The 18,860-nt window shown below is 36.5% G+C and overlaps 3 protein-coding genes across 5 annotated transcripts; 2 read left to right on the top strand and 1 right to left on the bottom strand.

Annotated features, from left to right (window-relative positions):
- Positions 1–8,207: 8,207 nt before the first annotated feature.
- On the bottom strand, positions 8,208–11,800 carry LOC112723509 (uncharacterized). Its single transcript, XM_025774902.3, has 9 exons — positions 11,653–11,800; positions 11,418–11,539; positions 11,134–11,234; positions 10,751–10,946; positions 10,561–10,653; positions 9,910–9,969; positions 9,666–9,740; positions 9,060–9,140; positions 8,208–8,749 (listed from the first exon to the last, which is right to left on the bottom strand). Exons 1-9 carry the CDS (start codon positions 11,723–11,725, stop codon positions 8,372–8,374), a joined length of 1,179 nt encoding a protein of 392 aa, XP_025630687.1. The 5' UTR covers positions 11,726–11,800; the 3' UTR covers positions 8,208–8,371.
- Positions 11,801–12,122: 322 nt separating this feature from the next.
- Positions 12,123–14,517, top strand: LOC112723511 (uncharacterized). Of its 2 annotated transcripts, none has more exons than XM_025774906.3 (7): positions 12,123–12,401; positions 12,509–12,636; positions 13,102–13,198; positions 13,309–13,380; positions 13,470–13,695; positions 13,797–14,020; positions 14,170–14,517. In XM_025774906.3, exons 1-7 carry the CDS (start codon positions 12,123–12,125, stop codon positions 14,188–14,190), a joined length of 1,047 nt encoding a protein of 348 aa, XP_025630691.1. In that variant the 3' UTR covers positions 14,191–14,517. The 2 variants fall into 2 exon arrangements, with proteins under 2 accessions (XP_025630691.1, XP_025630690.1); XM_025774905.3 differs by having other exon boundaries at positions 13,309–13,386.
- A 146-nt stretch (positions 14,518–14,663) lies between these two features.
- LOC112723510 (uncharacterized) lies at positions 14,664–18,020 on the top strand. Of its 2 annotated transcripts, none has more exons than XM_025774903.3 (9): positions 14,664–15,302; positions 15,502–15,631; positions 15,739–15,825; positions 16,006–16,133; positions 16,448–16,544; positions 16,634–16,711; positions 16,790–17,015; positions 17,089–17,312; positions 17,586–18,020. In XM_025774903.3, exons 1-9 carry the CDS (start codon positions 15,130–15,132, stop codon positions 17,607–17,609), a joined length of 1,167 nt encoding a protein of 388 aa, XP_025630688.1. In that variant the 5' UTR covers positions 14,664–15,129; the 3' UTR covers positions 17,610–18,020. The 2 variants fall into 2 exon arrangements, with proteins under 2 accessions (XP_025630688.1, XP_025630689.1); XM_025774904.3 differs by having other exon boundaries at positions 15,489–15,631.
- The last annotated feature ends 840 nt before the right edge of the window (positions 18,021–18,860 follow it).

Raw genomic sequence — 18,860 nt, 5'->3', positions numbered from 1 at the left:
CATGCATAATTGAGCAGTTTCCCAAGTTGCAGACGAATCCCTTTACAAATCTCCCTTCTGAATCTCTGAAAATTCCGCCACAAGCAGCATTGTTGTTGTGGTTAAACCAAGAACCATCAACATTGACCTTAATGCATCATTCCTCAGGTCGAGACCATCTTATAGGGCTGCTGCCAGAGTTTTGGGGATTGCGCAGTTTTAAATTGCTTCTGATTACTCTATCAAACTCCTCCGATCTCGCTCAAATCTGGTTAGCAGCTGATGTGACAATAACTGATTCACCATTAAAAACAAGCTTGTTACGAAGATACCAAATAGTTGAGATTGCTACACCGAACAAGCAACTCCAAGTGTTACTGGACTTTAGGTTCTGAGACAACCACTCGTTGAGGTCGGTATTGAAGAAGTTATTAATCCCATTTGGAGGGTCGAGCTTTCGCCAAATGCTTTTGGCATAGAAACAGTCCCGAAGCACATGAATGGTGGATTCTTCACGATATCGGCACCTTGGGCAAGAGTCGTCGTTCGTTAAATGTCTCCTCTTCCTTTCTGAGTTCGTAAGAATTGCGTTATGGGTCACCAACCACAAAAAGGTTCTGATCTGTTCCGGGCCCTGCCACCTCCAGACCAATCGGAAATTCTGGTTTTGATTGTGTTGATCCTCCATGATCACTTGGTATGCTGTCCTAGTGCTGAAAGTTCCATCCGAGGAAGGTCCCCAGGCAATATGATCGACTTCCTTCCAAGGGGATGGTGGAGAGATGGCAGTGATTCTCTTGACTATATCCACTGGCAATATCCCTTGAAGCTTTCCCACATCCCATTGACCTGAAATATCACAGAAGTCCGTCAGCATCTCATAAGAGTTGAAACCATTTCTTACCTGACTTGGAGAGTCACTCAAACATCCTACTCCCGGAACCCAGGGATGATCCCAGAAGCGAATTCGGGTTCCATCTCCAACTCTCCAGATGCAATTACGTTCAACATTCTCCCAAGATGCACAAATACCCCTCCAAAGATTAGAATTGCTTCTCTTTTTCTCCACTCTGGGCATAATGTCATTACCGCAGCCATACTTTGAGCGGAGGACTTTAGGCCAAAGGTTGTCCTTTCTAGCTATTAGCCCCCAACCGACCTTCATCATAAAGGCTTGGTTGCTTTGGCTTGCATGTCTAATTCCCAATCCGCCAGTATGTTTAGGCTCGCATATTTTTTTCCAGTTAAGAAGGTGTATCTTCTTATTTTGATCTGTGTCGCCCCAAATAAAATTCCTGCAAATACGATCAATAGTATTACAAGTAGACACAGGTAGTATAGCAGATTGCATATTATATAAAGGTATTGAAAAGTGAACAGATTTCACCAAAGTAGTTCTTCCAGCCAGGGAGAGAGAGGAAGCTTTCCAAGAATTCAATCTAGCATGGAGTTTGTTGACGATGCCTTCAAAGGTATGCTTTGTTACTTTTGAATGAAGAATGGGGACACCCAAATATTTTCCCAAATCATCAGTCCTGGCAAATTGCAGGACATTACTTATCTCTGTACGAACCGTGTGTCCCACATTTTTTGAGAAGAAGATTCTAGTTTTCTCTTTGCTGACACTCTGGCCGGAGCTTTGACAGAAAGCTTCTAGACACTTATTAATAATGTTCGCTTGTTCAACTTTGGCTTCTGCAAAGAGAATAATATCATCCGCAAAGCACAGATGGGAGATAGGTGGCCCATCCTTCTTTAGGCGGATAGACTTCCAAACGTCTTGATCCACTGCTGTACTGATAAGTTGGGAGAGCCTTTCAATGCAAAGAACAAAAATATAGGGAGAGATGGGGTCTCCTTGTCTGATGCCTCTGGTAGGAGAGAATTCTTTGAGTTCCTCCCCGTTCCACAGAACTCTCATTCTGGACGTCGAGATGCAGGAAAGGGTTAGGTTAATGAATTTTTGTGGGAAACCGATATCCAAGAGGATCTCCTTGATAAAACTCCATTTAAGTCTGTCATAAGCTTTTTCCAGGTCGATTTTGATGGCCATCCATCCTTTTCCCCCTTTTTTATTCCTCATGGAGTGGATGACTTCTTGAGTGATGATGATGTTGTCGGAGCTCTGTCTACCAGGAACAAAGCTGCACTGATTTGGCCTTACCAACTTATTCATAACACTTTGCAACCTTCTAGCCAGGATTTTTGTAACCACCTTATAGGAAATATTACAAAGGCTGATGGGTCTTAGTTGCTTCAGATGAGATACAGGTTCGACTTTCGGGATAAGGGTGATAAGGGTTTCATTCACCTCTTTGATCTTGTCCGGTTGCTGGAAAATACTCTTGATCAGGTTACAGATGTCGCTGCCTATTTTGCTCCACTGACTTTGGTAGAAGATCGCTTGCAAGCCGTCCCTGGCCGGGGCCTTCCAACTGCCAATGTCAAATATGGCATCTTTGATTTCCTCATTAGAAACGTTCTGGCCTAAGGTGTTGAATTTTGTGTTGTTCAGAGTGGGAAACATGTTTTGAAGAGAGAAAGGAATATGGGGAGTGCTATCAGTATAGAGAATTTGGAAAAAAGCAGTGGCCATATTTTCAAGAGTAGCCTTATCAGTTATCCAATCCCCAGTGTCATTCTGAAGGGAGACAATTCTGTTTTTGCGTCTTCTAATCATGGTTGAACCATGGAAGAACTTTGTATTCCGATCCCCGAATTCGATCCACTTGTTCCTAGATTTTTGAAACCAAAGAATTTCTTCCTAAATAAGGATCTGTTCATACTCTCCCCAAAGGTCTTTTTGTAGTTTTTCAAGGAAAGAGTTTTGGGACTGCCCCAAGCTCCTGTTGATACCTTGGAGGCATCTAAGAATTTTCTGTTTTCGCTGAAAGATGTTGCCAAAGACTGACTTGTTCCAATCCTTAATTTAAGAGAAGTAATGATAATAAAATCAGAATGAGTTATATGACCTGTCTTGCTCCGATGTTGCTTGTATGTTTATATAGACGTTTTAAGTTGTTCGATTGGAGCTTGTTTCGGGATTCTCTGTTTTTTGCCGAAGTTATCTATAATGATAGCGTTTTGACTCGTTAGTTGCGGTTCCGAGCTTTGCATAGCTCGTCCGGATTCGGTGGGTTGTTATTATTTGATTCTATTTTATACCGAGATTTATGTTATGTATCATAGCAGTCGAGGTATACGTTACGTATCATAACCCGCAAGCTTGTCTTGTATTTGTAAGAAAACAAAGGCGACCTTTTTACTTCTCTGTGTACCTCAATTGTGTGTATGTTGTCTGAGACGTGCTTTCCCCCGAGCTTGCCTTGGTTTTCTTTGGAAGAGAGAAAGTCGCGCATTTAATTGGCGCTTTGTTTCCCGCGCCTAGTGATTTGATTGATGTGAAAACTTGGCTCGATTTTCGATGCTATCCTGGTCATTGGATGTTGCTGTAATACATGAACGGTTTGGATTGGGACGGTTATTAAAAGGTGAAAACCGTTTCACTTTCCCCAGGTTTTTATTACTTGCTTTGTCCTAGGTGAGCCCCAGTTTACTTTGTTGAGTTGATCCTACACTTTGTGTTATCTGTCTTTAGAGAAAATGAGTAGTAAATGTAGGTTTTGAAGAATTCTGGTCCCCTCCCCCTCTCCTTTGTTTGTTTTTCTTTGTTGTCTTCAAAGTCATGGAAAAAGTCAAGGTTGTTGTTACAGAGAGTGATCCCTGTAGCTGGGTCAGTGAGCAGGTTAAATGTTGTGTTTCACGGTTTAGTGATGTAGAGTTAGTAAAGATTTTGGGGTCCAATGTGTGGGTTAGGGAAGGTCATGATATAAAGATAGAAAGTTTGCCTTGTGGGGAGAATGACCGTGTATGTGAAAAGGTTGATGGTTGGTCTTACTTTTACCTTAATTCTTGTTTGTTGACTGAACTTGGTGTCTGGCTCCCATTTACTGACTTTGAGTGGGATTTTGTTTTGGTTGAATTGCGCTCCGTCTCAGTTACACCCCAATCCATGGGATTTTGTCCGGGCTTTTGAAAATTTGATAGATATCTTGGAGTATCCTCCGTCCCTTAGGGTTTTCTTCTCCCTATTTCAGACCATGGGTGTTAGGCATGGTTTGTGAGTGAACTTTAGTAGCCATCCTCGTCGTTCTATTTTTTCTTTGTATAAGTCTTCGTATAAAGACTTTAAGACTATGTTTGTGAAAGTTAGGAGTGTCGAAGAGGAGTTTCCATCTATTTGAATGAGTTTTTAGAGGAGAGGTTTCCTGTCTCTTGGTCATCTGAGCCTGTCCAGGTACTTGATGTTTGATGATATGGTATCCGATGATAATATTATTTTGGAGTTTTTGTTAGAGATATTGGAGTCAACAGGACTGTTATCTCTTGTGGAGTTGTTAAAGTGGGATTCGGATAAAGAAGCTGTTTTGAATTATTTAGGTAACTAGCTTTGGTAATGATTTTTTGATGTGGTGGTATAGTCGTTCCTGATATTTGTTTTCTTGTAATTCCTTGCAGCTGAGAAAGCTCCGACCATTACTACTGTTGGGCTGAAATCCTTATTCAGCCAAAGGAAGAAGAATGAGAAGGAGGGGTCGATGACTAATGTGAATAAGGAGGGTGGTATTGCTGCTGTGCAGTCCGAGGCTAACCCTCGTCAGAGAAGGAAAAGGATGAGGACTCGTGAGAAGGATGTTGAGAGTAAGGAGGGGGATTCTCCTGTTCTGCTGATTGTTGAATTTGCTTATGAGTCTCAGAAGAGGCTTCACTTGTATTGCGATGACGACAATATAAGATCTTTGTGGTCAAGGTTCTTTCCTTTAGCGGCTCTTGCCGACGAGTTGTGTCGTTTTTCTGAGGATTCGAAGATGATTGATGAGGTTGGCCGAGCTGGAATTATCCATTTCCTCCAGGTATTCTTGTTTTGTATATTTGTTTATATTAATTCCTTTTGGTTGTTTTGATGCTGGTTTCTGTCACATGTGATTGGTGCTCGAATCGTTGCTATTGGAAGGGTCCAGGAGCTTGCTGTTGAGTCGAAGGCGAAAGAATCTCTTAGTGTTGCTGAACTGTCTTCTACTGTGCAGGAGAAGGAGAAGATGATTATTGAACTTTCATCTTCTCTTAAACAGATTTTTTCTCATCTTTATTTATTTATTTGTTTATCTATTTCATCTGTTCGATCATTCACAATCTTTCAATCTAACTTTGTCACTACCAATATTTTTTCTTTCTTTTTCAATCCAATAAGTTGAGCTTGGGGCTGCTATAATCACAATTCCGATTTATAGGTCAGAAGCTCAACATGTTTAATTGAAAACTTTCGCAGGTCAAGCTTGGAGCTATGATCCATCCGTTGGCTATAATTCGGCTCAGGTAAAACTATAAATCGGAATATAATTAAAACTAAATAAACAGGTGCTATATCAGGAGTACGTATTTTGGTCTTCTAACATACTTATCCTATCAAATCAAACAACTACGTGACAACTCAAATCGGCATAGGAATCTCTCCCTAAATCTCTCTAAACAAGCTCACTAAAGAGAAGTATAGCTTGGCGTCTGTGCTCTTAGGACAAAAAACTCCATACACACAGAAAAATGAGTTATACATCGACTCAGATTACTAGACAGGAACATATATAATCCATTTATTTCTTTTGAAACGAAAAAGTTTAACTTCCCTCTATAGATTCCAATCCAAGCAAACCAGAAATTTTAAACTACCTAAGCGCATTTCACCTCAAAAATAAACAACCTAATGCACGGAAAAAAATGAAGACCAACCAAGTAGAACTTTTCAAGTTTTAGTTGCTGGGTTGATAGATGATATAGGATGTTAGCACTATTCATCTACTAAAAGTAGAGGGAGATCGGGTGAGATTAAGCAGGTAAAGGTGAAGAACATGGTTCCAAATTGAATGACCCAGCTTAATCTTGTTTGATAAGTATGTACTTGAAATTTATTTATAAAAGAAAACTGAGAGTTTTTTAAAGTAACAACTAGAAGTTTATAAACATAAACAATTCTTTTAAAGTTAATAATAATAATAAGCTAATTATTTTAAATTATTGTAATGTTTGTTAAATAAATTTCGCTATCAAATATATTAATTATCTGCAATTGGATTTTGTTTCACTTATTTGACTTTTTCACATAAGCGAGAATATGCAAATGTGCACCCAATTAATATTTAATAATGGGTCATTCGTAGTTTAATGGTAGTTAGGAGGGTGATACTGTAAAAACATGTTGAATAATCGCCTCGCTGGCTGGAGACGGCGGTGCGCTTTTAGTCAGTTGAATCTGTTGGCTATGAAAATTCTTAACAATTATTTTGCATAAAAGATATCAATTCCTAAATTAATAACTACTAAGTTGAATATACTGTGCGAATGAGTAATAGTTCAAATGGCATAGTCTCCCCATACTCAATTAAGAGATTACGGATTCGAGTCTCCTATTTTTGGTAAAGAAAAAAAAGTTGAATATACTGTATATTTTAATAGAAACATGCCGGTAAATAAGTAATAATAATTGGGAGCCCTACTTTATTTTTAATTATTTTTTTTAAATATTTAAATAATAAAATTTAAAGACATAACTAAAATTTAAAATTCTATTTGATTAGAAATAAAAAAAATTAAGAGGATGAGTTAGAATTTTTAATTAATTTTTGTAAATAATACTAAAAATATGACCGAAGAGCAGTTTCAATGAAGAACAATAGAATACTTGTTGAAATCAAATGTACTAGAAAACTTGTTGAAACCGTAAAGCCGAAGTTTCGAATTTATATACTTTTCAGAGAAAAAACGTTGAAGCATTTGTTGGTGACAGTAAAACAAGGGGTGCATGACCCCGCACGCACGCTACCTTGTCTTGTTACGAGTTACGACAGCCACATTATCTTCCTTTTCTCACCTTCTAGAATGTTTTTGGACATTTTTTACCCACTTATATTTTAATTTGATTTGAATTTGAACTTGATTAAATAATTTAAGTGGGAACAATATTATCACTCGAATAGAGATTTGAAGAGGATAAAATTGAGAGAAGGTACGGTTGAAGAGGGAGAATTTGATTAATTTGTACTAGTTCATATGGTAGTAAAAGTGAAAAAGTGTGGTACAAGGGCCAAGAGGATAACGATGCTTGTCGGGGAGTGGCAGATAGGAATATGCGTTGTGTACTTGTGTGAGTTGTGTCCCAATAACAATGTTGAAATTGCAACATTGATCATACTATCACAGGAATAGAGAACGACAATGACACTTTTTGTTTTTTGGTCAGGACCGTGGGCCACAAAGGACCCGGACCCAAAAAATAGAAACTTATTCCCACCCAGCCCAATTCAATTCAATTGGGTAGCGTGGGATGGATTGGGACAATGACACTTTAACTTGTAATTTTAATTAACTGAAGAACAAAAATATTAAAGTACCATCTCATATTCTCATTATCTACGTCAACTTTGTCATATTTTTTCTCCAAGCACACTTTATTCAAAAGCACAGCATGGAAAAATTAGGCCGACACAATGGCACCTGGTTTTGGTCAATCTGGACTTCCCCTAGGCCCATTCTTTTTGAATATAAGGACTCGTTTATTATCCAAAATTTCTATCCTTGACCAAAAACCTAGTTTAATTGTCATGCACAAATGTAGGAACCAACGGGTAATCGAGTCCAATCCGAACCAAATCTTTAGCCTTTGTTAGTGATTGGTTTAGGTATCAGTTTTGGAGATGCGAAACCTAAACCAACCCGTGAACCCATATATATATATATATATGACTATGACTTTTAGTAAGTTTTCTATTGCACTTTTGTATTTTCATTAGACAAAGATTATTCACTATTAATATGTTTGAATTTTAATGAGTTTAGTTTTTAATGTATTTGGTGTTTAATATGTTTGGATTATTTATATTGATGTTAAATGTTTATTGTATTTGTTGAATTTTTAAGATAAAAAATTTGATTTTTTTTATGAATTTTAAAGTCATCGGGTACCCTATTACCCAAACCGAACCAATCCGTTCTTAATCGGTTTGGTTTGATTCAGGTACATGCACAAAAAAACACAAATTCAAACCAAACCAAACCAATTATATTTTGATCGATTCGGTTCTAATTTCACCTTGAATCCGAACCAAACCGACTGTACTCACTCCTACACAAATGCACTTTACAATATCATGTAATGAGAATATGAAGTAAAAAAATTGAGTCAAAATTTTCACTTTTATAACTAAAATAAAAACATTACCTCAAAATAAAACCAGTCTCTAAGCTTTCACTTCCCTCTTAATGGAACTTTCTATGTAAAAAAAAAAAAAACAACTCATGAGAAGCTAAAATTAAAATTAATGAAGGTTTACAACAGAATTCACTGCAGCTTGTCTTTCCAAGTCAAGTAATTGCAAGAGTTAGAGATTTTGTCCAAGAAAGATGATGGTGACACCTTTTCCACATTCACCTTACCATGGTGATCAATTCTATAAGAGACATCAAGTCCCTCCAAAATTAGGTGATATATTATGTCCTTAGAATCTACAGAATTCTGGTCCTTTTCATGTAAAAAAGCTCTGTCATCTTGGTGTTCATCTACATCAGAAGTATTAACCAACATTTCATCATTGTTATCACTTTTTGAGAGAGCATCATGAGGCCTGTTTCTTTGGCTCAATGACCGAATATCCCATGAAAGAACTTGCTTGATCAAGCGTTGGAACTCGCTTGGTGATGCATAAAGCGACTTCTTTTCCTGAAGTAGCAACCAAGAAGCACAACATTATCAGTATAGGAGGATGAAACCAAGATATAGAAAAACCTCACCATCAAGTAGTAGCATACTTGGAATTTGTAACAAAAATGTTGCAAAAATTCTTGTACCAGAAAGCATAATAGATTGCCTCCAATATTTGTTAAGTTACTTAAGGAGTTAACACAAAAATTTTGAATACAATACACCACCAAATGAAATATAAACTATTAAAACCAGCATTAAATTATTAAGGCTAAGGTGAACATGATGCAGGTGCTTGATATTTCAAGTAAATTAATTAACAACTCACTGCCATTGTCCAGCAATTTTCGAGTGCTGAAGCGAAGTCCTCTGCAAAGCTTACAGAAGATACTGAGAGTAAGCTATCCTCCTAAAAAAATTCAGAAACACAATGTTCTTTACTTAGAATGAAATAATCAAGTAGCATGCAGCCATGACAAAATGTGAAGGAAAATAAAATACTACTAAAATATCTTCATTGTTGATTATAATGTGGAGTGTGGACCTTAAATTTAAAGCTTCAAGAGAATAAGAATACAAGAATAAAAAACTAATAGAGTTCAGTGACTAGTAAATAGCCATCATGAGTATTTGTATCTCAATATTCCCACATGGAGCAAAATATATCCAGAAAACAATCACTTGGATAAGCTTCTGAACAAAAGCAATTCTCCATTTGTTTCTCCAAAAATGTGCAGGAGCTTTTTATGTTTTTGTTTCAACAGTTTTAAGAAACTCATCCAAACATGAAGATTAGAAATACTTTTTCCTTTTTCTTAATCACAGATAAACTTTTGTGTAGAAAACAAAAATGGACCCGAAACTTGTTTAGAGACTCAAAAATAAACCTCAAAATACAACACGAAATATATAGCTAAAGAATACTGAAGATTACCATCAACCAATTTGGCACTACAGCTTTTTGGACGCTGTCACAATATGGCAGGTAAGGCTTGATATCAAGTACTGGCTGTCAATGAGATACAAAAAAACAGACTTAATTCATCATTAAAGCATCAATTATTGGCCAAAAAAGTTACCAAGCTCTTTGTTAAATTGGATTAAACACAATCTAAGTGGCATGTAATTGTAGTAAAGTAGCATGTGAAAGGAAACATATATTAACAATGGAGACTTACAGTTCCATCAACCAGATCGACACCAGAAAGCAAAATCATATTTTCCTGTACAGCCTCTACCTGTGGTACAAGTTAAATAGAATGAAAATTTACGAAACTAGTTCATAATTTGATTTTGTTTGTTTGAAATTTGAATATCAAAATATTGACATTTTGGGGACTGGGCGGAAGTTAAATTGTGATGCAAGATGCTGATCTATGTATGCAACGACATTGACTGGGAAGCATACATATGCCCCTTACTTGGGTGCACAAGAAGTTTCTGGATATGTATCCAAGTTTCACAAAATTACCCAATAATATGGGAGAAAGTCAGTTTCTTAGCTGTGGTTTGATCTTTCATAAGACATCCAATCTTTCAAACCAACTGCCCAAGATCCTAAATCTCCTTTAAATATGAAATTAATTGTTCCTAGGCTTGCAACAATCCAGCAACGCTAACAGAAAATACATAGAATCTATGAAGAACAAAGGAGATAGGATACTTTGTGCACCATTAAGACCTCCGTGGTTTGATGGTCTCCAATTTTTTTTAAAAAATATGCATGAGGAGCAAGTGATATCAATCAATAATTCAATAGAAGAGTACATAATATTGTGATTGGTGAAAGCATGTCAGAAAAATCCACTAGCATCTAAATGTGTTCTTACCTTTGCAACTGTAAGTCCAATGGGGCATGGACGATGTGGGGATCGCGTGGCGAACACTCCCATTCTTCCTCCTTTAAGTCTCGGAACTCTCACCTATCCATCCACTGATCCATATGAAAAATATCTCTAGGGGATAAAATGAGGCAAGAAGATGCTACATAGATAAGACATTAATACTAGAGCTACAAACCTTTGCCTTAAACCCTGATTGAGATGGATGTTTCCATAGTTTCTCAAGATCTGTATTTAAATGAAATACATATAAAACCCAGCAGTGAGAATATTCAGCTAGACCCTCAAGAGATGCTGGCGGAACACGAGTGGCATTAAAAACCAAACAGGCTCTAGCAAGTGGTACAAGTAACGGTTGCCTCGGTGTCCCATTCCTACACTAGTATGAAGCAATATTTCATTAATCATGAATGTGGCATTGAATAAGGAATTTATCAATGTGCAGGTTACCTACTGAATAAGCATAGGAAAAAATCAATATTAATGATGCACCTAACTACCTAAGGACCTTAATGATCAAATTTTGAAATTAAGAACTATTGAATAAACATTATTCATTACCTAGTAGAGAAGCATGAGCGGATGGTACCAATGGGTGCCATAGGGTAATATGTCAGCTTCAGATTTTCAGATTTAGGTTGTGATAGTTCTTTTCTCAAGGTCTGCAAATACTTGAGCAAATGAATCAGCAAAAGAACTAAGGGGGGCAAAATAAAAAAGGGGTAAAAAACTAAACTTTATGCAGTGGCGAGATTGAGACATGATTGAAGAGCAAGTAACCAACCAAGTTAAGATTAAAGTTAATGGAAATGAATGAAGAATAGGAGTGTTGAAAGAAGGGTAACCTGTTGAGCCCTAATTCTCCCTTGCCTTTCAGAGGCACATTTATCTAAGGAAGACTTGAGAGAAGCCTCCAGCTCAAGAATCTTGGACTTCAAACCCTTACATTTTCTACTCAAGACATATGCTAACAGAACATGGGCAGGTACAAAGCTTCAAACTTTTAGTAAATACTCATAAAAAATAAATAAATAAACAATCAAAGAGAACATGGGGGAAGTAGTTCTGTGTTTAACATACCAGAGATTGCAGTAGAGAAGGAAATAGCAGCGAATGTTATTGTTAAGGTTATGCTTAATCTCTTTCCAACCATTTTTAGCTTCTGAAATGGTACCTCCCCCCAAGTCCCAATCCTGTTATGCAGTTACAATCATCAGTTTCAGTTCTCAGCGAAGCTTGGTTTGGTTTGGTTGCTTCATCAAATTTGCTATTTGGGTCGGACTCGGTTCATCTAATCCAGTGACCCGTTTGTTTCATGGATCCTTCATATTTGCTTCAAAAAAATATAAATGAAAAATTATCAATAAACAAATAGAGAGAGAGAGAGAGAGAGAGAGAGAGAGAGAAACTGGTGTACTTGAGTTTACTGTGATTAGAATCTGGATGAGAAAGGAGAGCTTCAAAGTGCAATGGTATCTGAACTCTGAAGTCGATGCATTCTGTTTTGCGACACTGTAACACGTTATACCTCAATATCTTAGTTTCTGCCAATGAAACTTGTTTCACAGATCTTATATAAGATCTGTCTGTTATGTTCTCCACCTGAAAACGAAGACAGAGCAGCTACCTCACAAGTTGAGGGGTCAAGCATGGCCCACATCAATGGTCCAGTGGTGGAACAGTTCACTTTTGAAGAAAGGTCAGCTCCCTTCAAGAGCTGCCATGCCTCTACCATTGTTGAGGTTGATAAGGATCACTTTTTGGTTGCATATTTTGGGGGCACTTCAGAAGGTGCACCTGATGTCAAAATCTGGTTGCAAACTTACAAGGTTTCTTTTTTTTTTTTTTTATTCTAATCACTCATTAAACTATCTTGTCTTTGACTTTGCAATCTACAATTTTGAATGCATCGTTGACTGCAATTTTTGGTGGACAGAATGGCATGTGGGAATCACCTGTAGTTGCTGATGAGCAACCTAATGTTCCTATGTGGAATCCTGTGTTGTTCAAGCTTCCATCAGATGAGATACTTCTGTTCTACAAAATAGGCCAAGAAGTTCAGAAGTAAAGCTTCTATATTCATGCCTTTCTTGTATCTATTTTTTATCTTCTGCAAACCATCCTCATATATATTGAAAGTTGAAACAGTTGATTTGACCTATCCTCTTTAGAATACAATTCCTTTTTCCTTCCCCTTTCATGCCAATTCATGCTTTAATAGTATTGATTGGCTTTAATTTCAGTAAAATTCAGTTAACCACACATAAAGTTTCAGCACAAAAGTTTGCATTTACAGATGAAATAATTCCAAACTGGTAAGGAGAAAATGTTAGAACTTAATAGGGAAATGATTTCACTACAGATAGTGTATTGAAAAAATAATGCATTTACTCAGCTAGTCATTCATTGTAAATAGACCCTCTAAAGAGTTGCAGGAGCTGCCACTAAATTCAATTAGTTTTAATTTACTTCTAACTTTACAATTTGTTATCCTTATGAGATAATAAGAATGCTTTTGTTTAATTTCAGATGGAGTGGTTTCATGAAGCGCTCATATGATAAAGGCATTACTTGGACAGAAAGAGAACAACTTCCTCCTGGAATACTAGGACCTATAAAGAATAAGGTACAAAAGCAGTTATTTCACAGTATCTATCTATTGCAAGAGGTTTTGAATTTTTATAACTATACAGATTTTCTTTTTTTCTGGTTCTAAATCTGATTACTATTTCTCAGCCTATTTTGCTAGAAAACAATCGTCTGCTATGCGGATCATCTGTTGAGAGCTGGAACTCCTGGGGTGCCTGGGTTGAGGTCTTAACTGAACTAGTGGTTGTTTAACTGATTATTTGAAATGTCAACTGGTTATAATTCACTGCTTCTTGTGTATGCAACAGTTCACAACAGATTTTGGCAGGACATGGAGCAAGCATGGCCCAATTTACCTTGAAAATCAACCTCTTAGTGTGATTCAACCAGTGCCTTATCAGACAGCAGATGGGAGATTACGCATTCTACTACGATCTTTTGATGGCATCGGTAGAATATGCATGTCAGAATCGTCTGATGGCGGCAAGACTTGGGGATTTGCGACAGCTACCAAGCTCCCCAACCCAAATGCAGGTCAATTTCATAACCTTTGTTGCTTGCAACTTTGCTGCATACTTGGTGACAATATATTTCATCATGTATTAAGATTGTAACTTTTTAATCTGGTTTACTAGGCATTGATGGGGTTAAGCTTAAGGATGGCCGTTTAGTGCTTGCATATAATACGGTGTCAAGGGGTGTGCTTAAAGTCGCAGTCTCCGAGGATGATGGCGATTCTTGGGAAGAGGCTCTCACATTGGAAGACACAGTGGGGATGGAATTCTCATATCCTGCTGTTATTCAGGCTAGTGATGGCCTAATACACGTCACTTATACATATGACAGAACACAAATTAAGGTAAGTATCATAACTTTTTATATAGTGTTGCCTTTAAATTGTTCAGAATTTCCAACTGCTTTCGATTCTTGTTTGAGAATAATATGTTTTTCTATTCTTGATTTCATCTGCTTTCCCTGACAGTGCTCTTTCATTTGTTATTTTGGCAGCATGTTGTTCTTCCGCCATAGTGATTTGGTGTAAATTGTTCCAAATAAACTTGAAAAAGAACCATGTGTTCTTTTCTATCATCCGAAGGACTGAGTACATGGGCAAAGACTGACGCATGGATTGTCTATCCTTACTTCTAATTGTCAAATAATATGCTTCAGACATTGTTTTGTTAATTTTTTTTTTTCAGTGTTGATGATATTTGAAATGAAAGAAGAGGGAAAAAAGATGCACTAAACAAACAAAAGAACGGTTTCCAGAGATAGATTGCAAGTGTAAAGTCAGGAGTTTAAGCCATTCTAACTTAATAAGAAGATCAATAAACATAAATGCGAGGATTTCTTAAACTATTTATGTTAAGTCATTATCGCGTGTCAATTAGAATTTAATGAAACTTGTTGCTGGCCTCTAAACTTTTCCTCAACGAAAATATGAGTTGGGTGATGTATAGAAAGAAAACCAGAAACTAGTACAAAATAGGGTGGAAAAATATGCAGTATTATATGTGCCACCAACCCTCATCCAGTATTAAATGTTATTCACATTCCAATTTCCCGTGGATTATATTTTATTATTTGATTAATTTATATTGTTCACTTGATCACTTCATTTCACAGATCACAGAATAGTTTATAAAACTTAGCTGGCCTTGCTCATGTAGTTTGTGACTTTTGGCACATTATTAAAAGTTAAAACTTAACTAAAATGGTCATTATCAACCAGCTCAATAAGGCATTCTCTTCCAACACGTTATCAATAAACAAGAGAAAATGTCATTACTTGACTCAAATCAACTAAGTGAGAGAGTATTGTATTGACTTCAAATAATACTATTGTGTATTGACAGCATCTTGCAATAGAAACACTAGAAACTACTGCAGCCATTAGATTAAAATGAACGGTAGATGATGAAATTTGTACATTTGAGGGCTGATATTTAGTCAAGTCAAAAAAACAAAATGAATTACTTATTTTACTTCTTTCCTACACAGTTTGCTTTGCTTTGCAGGCTGCATAATTCATTGCAGATATTAGAGGGTGAAACCATGTCATTGTTTTCTTCTTCCTTTGTCTATTCTGTGCTCCTGCTCTCTATTATCATTCATAGCCATGGAGTTCACTCATTTTCTAGGTACCGACATGCCTTACCAGTTACTACTTTCACATTCCCATTCCTATATTGTTATCTTCTTTGGAATGGTTCAGTATATGATTACATTTCTTTTATATTATTGATGTTTTGTCCTTGTGTCTATAGAAACATGAGTTCTTGACACTGCAAGTGACAACTCACAAGCAATGAACTAAAAGCAAGTAGCAAAGTTTTGCAGGGGAAACTCCACAATTTCCGGAGCAGATGGTTTAGGCAACAGCTACATAAAAGGGCCTCTTTTGGAGGAGTTCACTTTTCCTGAAAAATCAGCTCCCTTCAACAGCTGCCATGCTTCCACCATTGTTGAGGTACAAAATTACATCACTTTTTCTTTTTTTTTTTTCTTCCAAAAAAGTTGAAGTTTTTGTCATGATGAGAAGCATATTACATTGATGTCTATTTTGAATTCCACCAGGTTGGGAAGGGTCATTTTTTGGTTGCATATTATGGGGGAACATCTGAGGGGGCGCCTGATGTCAAAATATGGCTGCAAACTTACAAGGTAATGATGTAAATAGTTAAAACTTAAAGGTTGCATAAATTGCTACTCTGACACCTAGCTTTTCAATTCATAAGAGACTGGGCATTCTAATGCAGTCATAGTAACTTTGAATTTGAAACTTTGGTGAGAGATGTTACTTTCCTCTAAACTTTTGGCTGCTTATTTGACTTGGTTTGGCAGAATGGCAAATGGAAATCACCTGTAATTGCTGATGAAGAATCAAATGTTCCTATGTGGAACCCTGTGCTGTTCAAAACTCCTTCAAATGTGTTACTGCTGTTTTATAGAATAGGCCTTGATGTTCAAAAGTAATGTTTCTAACTCTCACAATCTCCTTATGAAGCTATGCATCTTTTTAGCAAGCTGCTCTAGTTATCATTGTGACTAATAGCTTTATACACCACAAAACTTGATTCTAATCCAACCAGCCTACTCTAGTTGGCATAGAATATCTGTATCACCCATGATTAACTGAGTCAAATTTTGGGTACTCAATGTTTATGATAAAGTTCTTTTCAGTTTAAACATGGCACAAATTTTATATAGTAGGACTCTAATGAATCCCAAATGTGTTTCCTTTTTAGTCCAATCTGCTGAGGTGAATTAGCTTATTTAATTTCAGATGGAGTGGATTCATGAAACGCTCATATGATAAGGGACTAACATGGACAGAAAGGGAACAACTTCCTCCTGGTATATTAGGACCTATAAAGAATAAGGTGAAACAAAAAACAGAAAACCACTTAAAGTAGTCATGGTCAAGATAAATGTATCTTCTTAGAATCAAATGCCATTAATGTTTTTTCAGCCACTCTTGCTGGACAATGGTGCCTTACTGTGTGGATCCTCTGTTGAAAGCTGGAACTCTTGGGGGTCGTGGTCTGAGGTTTCTAACAGAACTGACCTTAATGAACTGATTTCTAAATGTTTTTGTTGACTTATATAGATTGTTGCATGGTAACAGGTTACAACAGATTTTGGAAGGACATGGAGAAAGTATGGTCTAATTTACATTGAAGATAAACCTCTTGGGGTGATTCAACCAGTGCCATACAGGACTAGTAAGGGAACGCTGCGTGTCTTGCTTCGCTCGTTTACAGGCCTTGGCAGAGTCTACATTTCAGAATCCTTTGATGGTGGCAAAACATGGGGCTATGCAAAGCCTACACCACTTCCCAATCCAAATGCAGGTTTATCTTGCATACTAGTTGAAAGTAGTAAGCATTGGCAATGTGATTTGCTTACATTTGAAGTTGGTGATAGGTATTGATGGAGTTAAGCTGAGAGATGGGATTCTGGTGCTTGCTTATAATACAGTATCAAGGGGTGTGCTTAAAGTTGCAATATCTGAGGATGATGGTGATTCATGGCATGAAGTTGTTACATTGGAGGATACTTTGGGAATGGAATTCTCATATCCTGCAGTTATTCAAGCTAGTGATGGGAGAGTACATGTCACCTATACATATAATAGGACACAAATTAAGGTACATCCTTCAAAATTCAAATTGCATTGCACTTTGCTTCTTTCTATGGCATTAATGCATAACTATTAGGAAAGTTTTCAAATGTACCGTCGTATCGGTATTACAGTGATTTTTAACCGTTGATCTTAATTATATATATTATATATATATTTTATAATTAAGATCAACGGTTAAAAATTAGTGAAACACCGGTATGACAGTACACTTGAAAATTTTCCTAACTATTATGCCATGTCCTTGTGTGTAACTTTCCTTGTTTTTCTATTTGGACAGCATGTTGTTTTTAATCCAAGGTGATGCAGATTAATTTCAAATTGGATTATTGGAAACAAGTGCAAACAATGTATCTTTGAATGGGCTCAATTTGATTTGGAAGTGTTTTTGGGTTTTGATCTGAGTATTTTTGGAGGTTTGTGTTAAAGCCTTACATTGGACAAAATCTGTTAAAAGATGGTTTTTGGACATACTGAAATGTAATGGGCCTACACCGACCAACCCCGTAGCCCAACACTGAAAGGCCCAAAACTAGAAGGAAAGTGATTAAGTGAATCCCACAAAAATGAAAGAACTGGAAGTTTTCCAACTATATATAGGCTAATTTGAAATTTATTGTCATGAAAAGATGATTAATTAACTCATCGCAGGTGTGGTTAAGATTTTAAACTAGAAAGAAGTTCTCCTATGATCATTACAAAGCATTTGCACACATTTTATTGTTGTTATTATTTTGCTAAATTTTAAAAACCCATTGAAATGTGAGTACATAATAAGAGAAAATTCATGAACATCGACATACTCATGAAAAAAGTACGCAATGTTAACGTCAATTGAGCATGCAAGTAAGATTCAGCAATCGGCAGCTCCCAACACTTGCTTCATTGTGTCGGTGCCCATTTCTCTCCTCTCTCTATATAACCTTCCTATTAAACTACTCTTCCACTTTAACCTATGACAATAATAAAAAAGTCTCGTGACCCACAAATTCAACCTAATAGAATACATAAATTCAGTTACAATTTTACTCTTTATTATTTTATCTTATCTTATCTTTAATTGTTCTTATCTTATCTTTATTTACTTTTATCTTTCTTAAACCAATGCTTTGTATATATTTAGTTTTACCTTCATAATACAATTCAATTCAATCAATCAACAATCAATAAAAGTTTCTTCATCTTTTCTATTCTTTTTCTATTTGGTATTTTCGGTGAAAAATCACTCTACTTCTTTTTCAATCTCCTCCCACAATAAATAAAGACTAAAATTATAACTGAATTTATGTATTCTGTTGAGCTGAATTTGTGAGTCACGAGACTTCTTTATTATTGTCCTGAACTAAGATGGAAGAGTAGTTTAATACTTCCATTTTCCCTTTTTTATTCCTTCACATTCACACCAACCCACTTTATACTCTGCATTAACTATCAACCACTTTTTGTGTTCCTTTCCTTTCCTCCTAATTTGTGGTATGCCAGTTAAATTTTCAGTACTTAGGGCCTGTTTGGGAACTCTAGAAGTAGTTTTTTTTTAACTTTTGACTTATGAAAA

This window comes from Arachis hypogaea, chromosome 11 (assembly GCF_003086295.3).
Source record: "Arachis hypogaea cultivar Tifrunner chromosome 11, arahy.Tifrunner.gnm2.J5K5, whole genome shotgun sequence".
In the NCBI taxonomy this organism is placed as follows: domain Eukaryota; kingdom Viridiplantae; phylum Streptophyta; class Magnoliopsida; order Fabales; family Fabaceae; genus Arachis; species Arachis hypogaea.
The sequence above is the reverse complement of the archived record's forward strand: the minus strand, read 5'-3'. Positions and strand labels throughout refer to the sequence as shown.